At 52.3% G+C, this 10199-nt stretch overlaps 1 protein-coding gene across 1 annotated transcript; it reads right to left on the reverse strand.

Moving 5' to 3' along the window:
* Positions 1-2248: 2248 nt before the first annotated feature.
* LOC119273012 (flowering-promoting factor 1-like protein 2) lies at positions 2249-8464 on the reverse strand. The gene is made up of 2 exons (XM_037554333.1): positions 8223-8464; positions 2249-2360 (listed from the first exon to the last, which is right to left on the reverse strand). The coding sequence occupies exons 1-2, from the start codon at positions 8462-8464 to the stop codon at positions 2249-2251; spliced, it is 354 nt and encodes a 117-aa protein (XP_037410230.1).
* Between the last annotated feature and the right edge of the window lie 1735 nt (positions 8465-10199).

A 10199-nucleotide genomic window follows, 5' to 3' on the forward strand; every position in this document is an offset into this window, starting at 1 on the left:
ACACCAAGAATCAGCGGTTGGCCAGCATGGAGCCACCGCCCACGTAGCAACGACCGCCGCCCCTGGCCGCCTGCACACCCGAGGGACGACCCACCTGCACCCATAGTTGGCACTTAAAATTTCCAAATGTTGTAGGCTAGGCTGTGAAAATACAACGTACACCTACTTGCGTTTGCATGCCCTCTCCCCCCCCCCCCCCCCCCCCTCTCTCTCTCCCTTAATAAGGAATAAACACATTGCAGCACACCATTCATACCTCCGTCGGCATAGAGAACCAAGCAATTATCCACTACTCTCAAGGGAAACTAGAGCCTGAAGGTATGCAGGAATCCTCATGTCGATGGCTGAAATGTATCTACCTGATTTCAAGGGGAGAAAAGAAGAAGGAACGCAAGTGGGGGTTGCGGGGCAGAGAACGAAATGAAGTCAAAGGCAACAACATCATTTTGTGAAAGTTTTCGTGATGATTTCCGTAGATGTCTCCAATAATACGTGTTAGGTTTTAGCGAAACCGCATCAGTCCTTGATTTGCATGGGCATCACCATATCCGGTGCCTCTTTCTTGCGCCACTAATAAAATCCTTTTTCTTCATTGATGCTGCCATCGCCTTTGGTGATGATTCTTGCGGTTGTCTAACGAAGGATATCGGCGGAGGAAATCTGTCATCATACAGGTTGTTGGCAGTGACACAACATAGCCAATAATAAGATGTGTTCATTTGTGCCGAAATGGTCTGACACTGTGGCGGTTTACAAAGAGAAAACATACTGGAAGTAAAAGTCATGGTTTATAAATAAGGAGTTGGAAATGCACATGAAATTTTTAATGTATTATAGTATTCATGCTGACACAGATGTTGAGAGTGTATATGACAGTATCCTTTGATATATTTTAATGAAAACATATCCGGCGATTCTCTCTTGCGCCGCTAATAGATCTATTTTCTCCACTGATGTCACCATCGCCTTTGGTGACGATTCTTGTGGTCGTCTCCAACGAAGGACATCGGTGGAGGATATCATCGCATTAGTGTTGTATGTTCATTATACGAGATCTTAACAGTGACTCATGCTAATATGATGTGCTCATTTGGGATGAAACGGTGTGATTCCTTAACGGTTTACAAGTAGAAAAAAATCAAAAGTAAATGTCACTGTTTGTTGAAACTTATGGAATATGAGATCAGACGAATTTCTCAATAAAGTGTGGAAATGCGGAATGCCCATAATGACCAAACACAGGTTAAATGATCTATGGAGGTGGATCAATCCTTAGCCCACCACCTGTAAGATCATAGTTTCGGTGTCTTTGTGCGTCCCACCAATATGTATGTATTATTCCTTTATCAATGGGAAATGCCATTCCAGTTGATAACAAGTGCCTACAGTAGGACGATGTGTGATTGTGTGAGTGTGTTGGTATGACACCGCGTGTGTGTCCATATTGTACTAACAAAATCACTCCAAGTGGAGAGCTTGCGTTTGGGTTTCTTCAAACCTGCAAAAAGTTGCACCAGACCATTCTTTTGAAGCACAGTCCTAGGAACCTAGCACCTGTCAACCTTTCATTTTGTTTCATCCAAAATTCAATTTTTCAAAATGGCGTTATCCGATACAAGTTTAAATATATGTAATCGGATCAGAAGCTGCACGAGCATTCACAAAACAAACATTCTATTAGAAACACCGAATACAACACAACATAGCAGATACACCACCAGTCCACCAAAGTCGTGGTGCTTTAAGATTGACAAAGCGAGAACAGACGTCTCGCTATCAGCGAAAACATCACCTTCTACTAAATAATATGCCGCCTTTTGAGACACAACAATATGTATAACTACCCTGCTAACCATTCAATTTCAACCACATGTTAGTTTGGAGTGAGTAATTTTCTAATGGACTCTCCAAATCATTACTATGCCAAACAAGCTTGATCAAAAGAAGACGAGCAAGTGGCAAGTGATACACAAGGTCCCCGCACATGGCACATCGATAGCATAATACTAGTAGACAAAATAATAATTAACCACAATACACACGCAACATGTATATCTACATATATGTCAATACACCATGTACATATACATACACACGCATATACGTGGAGGGCACGTACACACATACACAAGGTGGAAAAGTTAACCAGCGGAGATCAATGAGGATGCGACGGTGGCGGCGGCCGGCGTGCACGAGCTAGTTGTGCTTGCTTCTATCGAATGGCCGGACGATCAGCCAGCCAGCATGCCTAGACGTCGATGACGCGGAAGGCGACGCGGTTCTTTATGACGACGTCGTACATGTGGACGGAGCTGAACTGGCCGAAGTCCTTGGTGAGGAAGATGAGGTCGACGGAGGAAGGAGGGAAGATGGCTTCGCAACGGTCGTCTCGCTCCCACGCTTCTCCTGCCGCCGCCGCCCGCCCTTCCCGCGACCGTGACGTTCCCACCCACAGCCACACCCGTCGGGGTCTCGCTCCGAGCCCCGCCAGCCAGATAGCGTTCCTTGCCACGCGGCACTTGTCTCTTCTGCTTCGTGGGAGGAGCCTCTCCCAAGCCGTTCACGCCCGGCTTTCGCAGATCTGGAGCCCACCGACGACGGTTGGATCGAAGTGCGCAGCCGCCATCATCCACGCCGTTACGTTGATGCGGTTGCCGTCAGTCAAGAACCCGCCCCCAAGCCTCGGATTCCCCTGGGTCACGGGACATCTTGCTCGTGACTGCTCCCCACGCCAAGCTCAGGCTCGCGCTGCTCCTCCGCCTCGCCGCGCCCAACCTTGGGCTGCATCCACCCGTCGTCCCTCTCTAGAAAGCTCTGCCTCCCACCAACCTCCTCCCCTGGGTGACATGGCTCAGTATCCCCCTCTGGCGCGCCACCGCTTTCCGGGGAGCTGTACACCCATGGTGACCCAGATCTGAGGCCGGAGTGGGGGGAGACATTATCTCCCGCACGGCCGGCATGGAGGCGCTCGAAGCAGACTTTCGCAACAGGGCCCTGCTCGCCTCGGTGCAGGGCAGGAGGCCGACGGTCTCGCCGGAGGCTCTGGTCCTGGCGCTCGGCCAGATCTGCGGGGTGGAGCGTAGCCATGTGCGGGTGGAGGTGACCCACCCTACGGATTTCTTCCTGCACTTTGTGTCCTCCGGCGACTGCGATAGGGTTTTCAAGAGCAGTGGCAAGATCCGTTGCGCCGGCGCGCCTATTGCCTTCCAGCGCTGGCACAGGTGCACGCAGGCGGTGGGCGGCAAACTCGACTTCTTCTGCAAGATTGGCATCAAGGGCTTACCGGCGAGCGCCTGGGAGCGGGAGGCTGTCGGCCAGCTCATCAACAATCTGCAGGGCCAGCTAGTGGAAATTCTGCCACAAGAGGATCGGTGGCAGTTGGATGTCATTGCCTGGATGAAGAACCCTTCGGGAATTCCCAAGATGTACGAGTTCGAGATCCCGGAGCCTGATGGCCTGCCGAACACAGTGGATCCGGAGTGGCCTGTGGCACCGCCACCTCTGGCGCCTCCGGTGGAGCGGCATACGCTGGTTCACCCTCTGACCATTCATGTGTTGGATGTGGTGGACCGCACTGTTCCTATATGCAGTTCAACCCCAATTTCGAGCCAGACGAAGATGAAGACCTCACCTGGTGGCACGACTACTCCCAGGACTGCATCAGGGGCAGGATCGACGGTACAGGCCGGGGTTACACTCCACGCTCCGGTGGTCACCCCTTTGGAGGCCCAGGTGGCTTGGGGATGGCCGGAGAGTGGGGTGGCCACCGGGTTCACGGGCTTCTTGCCCCGGCTGGGGGCATTCCTCACCCATTTCTCAACTCCTCAAGGCCTTCCCTTGCGGCCGCTCCCTCTCCGACGACCGTGGAGATGGCTGCCGGGGGATCGGCGGCGTCTACATCGGTGGGCTCGGCAGCGCCTGTGGACACGCCCATGGTGACCACCGCATCTCCAGGACCCCAGTCCTCGCAGGCATCCACGGCGGTGGGTTCGGCGGCCCGGTGTGACTCTCCTCTCGCCAGGCAGCTTAGACTCTTTCGGGGTGCTGGCTCCCCCTGGCGCTCCCTGACGCCACATCGCTCACGATCCGCTGGCTCTACTGTCGTGGGTGCCGTGGCACTTTTATGCACGCCGGAGCAGGGACCGATCGGGGCGCGGTGTGCTCCATCACCCCGTTGGCTCTCTTTCAGCCCTTTGACGTGCGTGGCCGGTAGCCCGCCGGTGCTTCAGGTGGTGGCCATGCCGGAGTCCCAGGCCGCCAGAGAGGATGACGGGAGCGGGGAGCTCTTGCCCCTAATTCTGGTACCCCCCCCCCCTCCCCGCGCATGCTGGGGAGGAAGTGCATGCTGGAGATGAAGAAGACGACGGCAGCCCGGCGCGTATGCCCACGGCGGTGCCACTGAAGCCACATCAGCTGCTGCCTCTAATGGCTCCCTCTTCACTCGGATGTTTGTCTTTCGGGCCCAAGTTGGCTGTTGATTCCTTGAGGGAGGGTCTGGCCTTCACTCCGGCCCCTTCCATCCTGGGTCCTCGACCAGCGACCTCTGCCCTGGCAAGACGCTGCCTCCAGGGTTCATGCCACGCAGGAGTGCCAGAATCAGCAAGATGAATGATGGCAAGAACATCGGTCTGGTACAACGTGCTCAAACGGTGTTGCTCCGCCGCATAGGTGTGATCAAGCCGGAAGAGCATCTGTCACAGGACGCACTCGAGGCGTATCTGAAGCTGTTCGACAAGCCACTAGCCCCCCACCACATTAGAGCTGTAACGGCTCTCTTCGATCCCGAATGGGCTGACTTTGACGAGCCTGCAATGGAGGGGTTTGCGGGTCTCGCAATATCGGAGTCCGTCGAGCCGTGTGGCGCCTAGTGGGGGGGGTTGTTGTTGCTATTTTTGGGTCTCTACTACTTGCATCATGTCTGTAGGCATCTTGCTATGGAATGTGAGGGGACTTAATAATCCCGCACGGCGAGCGTCCATTAGGATGTTCCTGCAATCCTGCAATGTTTCGCTTGTTTGTTTGCAAGAATCTAAATTGGAAGTGGTGGACGTGTCGGTGGTGTTGGCCAGACCTTGGGGCCGGGCTTCGATGGCTTTGAGTATTTGCCAGCCATGGGCACCAGGGGGGCATTCTTGTGGCATGGAAATCGGATTTGCTGTGGGTTTCGGTGATAAACAAAGGAGAATTCTCAATCACAAGCAACATCACTTCTCTTGAGAATGGCAGGGAATGGGTGTGCACCTCTGTGTATGGGCCGCAAGCTTTGGAGGACAAGGTGAGGTTCCTGCAGGAAATTGAGCTTATTGGGCAACAAATTCATCTCCCCTAGATAGTCAACGGGGACTTCAACCTTGTCAGAAATGTGGAGGAACGCAGCACAGGAAGAGGGAGCCGTCAGATCATTAATAAGTTTAGGCATACTATTAACAGTTTGGGCCTGCATGATATGCCGCTGGTGGGTAGGAAATACACGTGGAGCAACGAGCAAGAGCACTCGGTCATGGCTAGGCTCGATCGGGTGCTCTTCAACAATGCATGGGAGGAGGTCTACCCAATCAGTGATCTCCTGCCATTGAGCTCTAATGTGTCTGACCACTGCCCGCTTCTACTAACTTGTGCGGAGGGCCGGCCAAGAGCACACCGGTTCCGTTTTGAGAACTTTTGGTGCAAGCTGCCTGGATTTCATGACACGGTGAGGCAGGCGTGGGAGGGAGAAGTGGCCAGTTCGGATCCCGCTAAGATTTTCGGTATCAAGCTGCAGAGGACAGCCAAAGCACTTTGTAGTTGGGGCCAGAAGAAGCAGAGCGAGATGGCGATCCTGTTTCAGATTGCCAATGAGGTGATTCTGCGCCTCGACACGGCACAAGAGGCGAGGGCCCTGTCGGCGGAGGAAAGAAGACTAAAGGGGTTCTTGAAAGGGAAGTGTCTTGCTATAGCATCTCTGGAACGGGTCAGATTACGCCAACGTGCTCGAGTCAGAGACTTAAAGGAGGGGGATGCTAATTCCAAATATTTTCACATGAAGGCCAATGGGCGGCGGAGGAGGCGTCTTATCCCGTTTCTGAAAGATGGGGAGCGCACTGTCACAAGCATGGAGGAGAAGTTGAGCCTGGCACTGGAGTTCTTCAGGTCCAGAATGGGCTGCTCCTCCTCTCCAGGTTGCTCACTCCGATGGGATGAGCTGAACTTGCGCCAGTTATCTCCGGAGTGGGCGCATGGGTTGGAGGTACCGTTCACTGAAGAGGAGATCAAGAAGGTTATCTAGGACATGCCAGCCGACCGTGCTCCGGGACCAGATGGGTTCTCCGGCCTGTTTTTTCAAAGCTATTGGCAGATTCTTGCAAAAGACTTCATGCTACTGATGCAAGCTCTCCACGAAGGCCGGTTTTACTCGTTCGGGGCACTTAACTCTTCCATAATTACCTTGCTTCCCAAGAATGAGGACCCAATGCAGCTTGGCGACTTCAGGCCGATCAACTTGATACATGGAACTGCGAAAATCTTTGCCAAGGCTTTGGTTACCAGGCTGGGCCCCCTACTGCCTTCCTTAATATCCCAAGCACAAAGTGCTTTTGTCTGCAAACGGGGTATACATGAGAATTTTAAATTCGTGCGGAACACGGCAAGGGCCCTTCACACAAAGAAGCAACAGGCGGTCCTCATGAAGATTGATATTTCCAAAGCCTTTGATACTCTGTCCTGGGGTTTTTTGCTGGAGACCCTCAAAGCCAGGGGTTTTGGGGACATGTGGTGCTCATGGATCTGTGGCCTGTTGAGCTCCTCATCCTCTTCCGTTATTATCAATGGAGAACTCAGCAATCCTTTCACCCTGGGCCATGGTGTTCGTCAGGGCGATTCGCTGTCTCCAGCGCTGTTTATCCTGGCCATGGATGCTCTTCACAGCATGCTTCAATGGGCAGTCCAGAAGAGATTGCTTTCTGACTTGGGGCTGGACAGTGGCATCCCAAGGGCGTCCATTTTTGCTGACGATGCAGTCATCTTCTTCAAGCCACAAATCACGGATCTGCGGGTGATTTCGGAAATTCTTCAACTTTTTGGCAAAGCCTCAGGGTTGCATATCAACCTACAGAAGAGCTCGACTACCTGCATTCGATGTGAGGAGGAAGTGAGCTCCATGGTGGCAGAGTTCTTCCAGTGTCAACGAAAAACTTTCCCAATCACATACCTCGGGCTGCCGCTCTCTGTATTCAGGTTGAGGAAACAGGACATCATGCCACTTGTGGACAAGTTTTCCAGCAAGATGAAGGGCTGGAAGCCGAAGTTACTGCCAGCTGCGGGTAGACTTACACTGGTTAATTCGGTGCTAATGGCTCTCCCGATCCATTTCATGACAGTTCTGCCTCTCCCAGTCTGGGCCATCAAAATAATCAATAGGAGATGCCGTGGTTTCATTTGGAAGGGAGAGGAGGCTATAAGTGGAGGACACTGCTTGCTGCCGTGGGCTCAGGTGTGTGCACCCAAGGACTATGGGGGACTAGGGGTACTTAATCTCAGGTGGTTCGGTTGGGCTCTGCGATGCAGATGGCCATGGATGAAATGGGACGAACATCCCAGGCCGTGGCATTCTCTGCCTGACACCACGGAGAAGGCAGTTTCAGCAATGTTCAATGCGGCCTCTGCGATCTTACTCGGTGATGGGGCGTCTGCAAGGTTCTGGACCGATAACTGGCTCCCGGGAGGTAGTTCTATTGCAGCAACAGCTCCAGCGTTGTTCTCTTTTGTCAAAGACTCGGGTTGCTCAGTCCGGGAGGCTCTTCATAATCGATCTTGGATCAGGGATATCTTGGGCGGAATCTCGGTGCACGGAGGACTCTGACGGCTGCACGGATGACTGGTGGCTGCGCGCGAGAACAGGCATTCCCAATCCAATGCGCAGAAACTTCGACACTATTACAATTCTGTTGCACTGGAGGCTGTGGAAAGAGAGGAACTCCAGAGTTTTTGATCAAGTGGCGAGCAGTACTGATAGAGTACTGGACTTGATACGGGAAGACATAGCAGTATGGCGCTCAGCAGGCTGCATAGCGGACCTTGGTCCCTAGCGAGTCATTGGCATTTGTACCATGTTGTAATCATTGTATTGTGGGGTTCGTCAGACTCTGGTTTCCAGTTCTAGTTCGCCTAGACTGCTAACGCGCTGTACTTCTTCTTTCCTTTTAATAAAGATCGGCCAAGGGCCCTTCGAGAGGTCGACGGAGGAGCGCTTGTGGAACCTGAGCATGCAGTCGCCGGCGGCGCCACCCCCACCGGCATAGTAGCGCTCCCAGCCGAGCGCGACGAGCTTGCGCTCCAGCGAGGCGTAGGAGGCGACCACCTCCCCCGTGGGCGTGTGCAGCAGCGCCTTGCACCAGACCGGCCCGCCGTCGGGAGGTCCCACCGCCGACGCCGGGTGGTTCTCCATCAGCTTCACCACCCCGTTGCGGAACACCCACACGCGAGACATGGCGCTATGTGTGATATGGTGATCTTTCTCTGGGTAACTTGATGGCCTGGATCTGGATGTGTACTTGATTAGTGTGGTGTGTGTACTTTGGTGATTGTTGAGCCTGAGATGTAGAAAAGGATGGGCCGTGGGAGGCTATAAATAGAGGCGACCGGTGCATTGCCGCGAGCAGTGCACTGCCTGATACGGACGTTACGTCTCGATGGCGAGAGCGCACCGGGCATGACCCCGCCGTGTTTATTCACTCTGGGCGAGACCATACATGATGTTGGACAGTGGATACTCTGCGTAGGAGGAGACCATACATGCATCTATAAGATATACAGTAGTCATACTTCTAGTACTAGCTAGTAGGAGTGTGTACGTGTAGGCCCAAGCTTAGCCATTAAGATACGTATGTGCTCTCTACGCAGATACACGCATATCAAATGGGTTGCTCATCCGCAAAAAAAGAAAAGAAAAAAGGTTGCTATCAAGTTTCGGCCGGAATCTTGAGTATATTCGTGACGGCAACCCCTCGATTTTCCGTTACGTGCACGCATGCATGAACCTAACTACTCCTACGAACGTTCTTCGATTCTTCTACGGATGCGAGGTGCAATTTGATGCACACGAGCGCGTACATATGGTCGGGGTATGTAGACGAAGCAGAAATAGCTTTGTGTGGGTATGATGTGATCCATGAGCAACGGCCGACGTGCGGCCGACCGACGGGAATCATGCCATACACGCATATTCGCTGTCTGTCCGATCATTCACAAATACTCAGTATACACTTATACGTATATAGATATAGTATCCTCTGTTTCTACATATAAGATCGTCCCGTTGGTTCGGTTTAAGCTGCCAAAACATAAATTTCTCCAAAACGACGATTGCCACCCTAAACTTGGACGACGATGCTGCTAACGACGCCGCCCTTGCCATGGGTTGCTCTCGCGCCTCCTTTCCCCAAACCTACCTCGGGCTCCCTCTCTCCCCTACGAAACCTCCCTCCAATGCTTTCGACCCCATCCTAGAACGCTCCCGCAAACTGCTGTCTGGCTGGCGTGCTAGGTTACTCGACAAAGGTGACCGCCTCATTCTAATCTCCGCAGTCCTTGATTCCATCCTTACCTATTTCATGTCGGTCTTTCGCCTCCCCAAAAAACTCTTAAAAAACATCAACTCCATCCGTAGAGCCTTCTTCTGGGCAGGAGAAGATTCAGTTTTAGGCGCTCAATGCCTTGTTGCATGGAAAAATGTTTGCACTCCAAAAAAATTTGGTGGGTTAGGGCTCAAAAACTTGCATCTCCAGAATAATTGTCTGCTCATGAAATTTGAGGCCAAGGCACTCACCTCCTCCTCCTCCCCTTGGATGAAATGGTTGGACCTTCAACACCCAATACTGGTGTATTTGCCTTCGCAAAGGAATCCAGATTTCACAAGAGAACCAAGCACATCAAGAGACGCTTCAATTTCATCCGGGATCAAGTCCAGATGGGAGACACAGAGATTTGCAAGATACATACGGATCTGAATGTTGCAGACCCGTTGACTAAGCCTCTTCCACGAACAAAACATGATCAGCACCAAGACTCCATGGGTGTTAGAATCATTACTGTGTAATCTAGATTATTGACTCTAGTGCAAGTGGGAGACTGAAGAAAATATGCCCTAGCTAGAGGCAATAATAAAGATATTATTTATTTCCTCATATCATGATAAATGTTTATTATTCATGCTACAATTGTAT

Source organism: Triticum dicoccoides, chromosome 3A (genome assembly GCF_002162155.2).
Source record: "Triticum dicoccoides isolate Atlit2015 ecotype Zavitan chromosome 3A, WEW_v2.0, whole genome shotgun sequence".
In the NCBI taxonomy this organism is placed as follows: Eukaryota; Viridiplantae; Streptophyta; class Magnoliopsida; order Poales; family Poaceae; genus Triticum; species Triticum dicoccoides.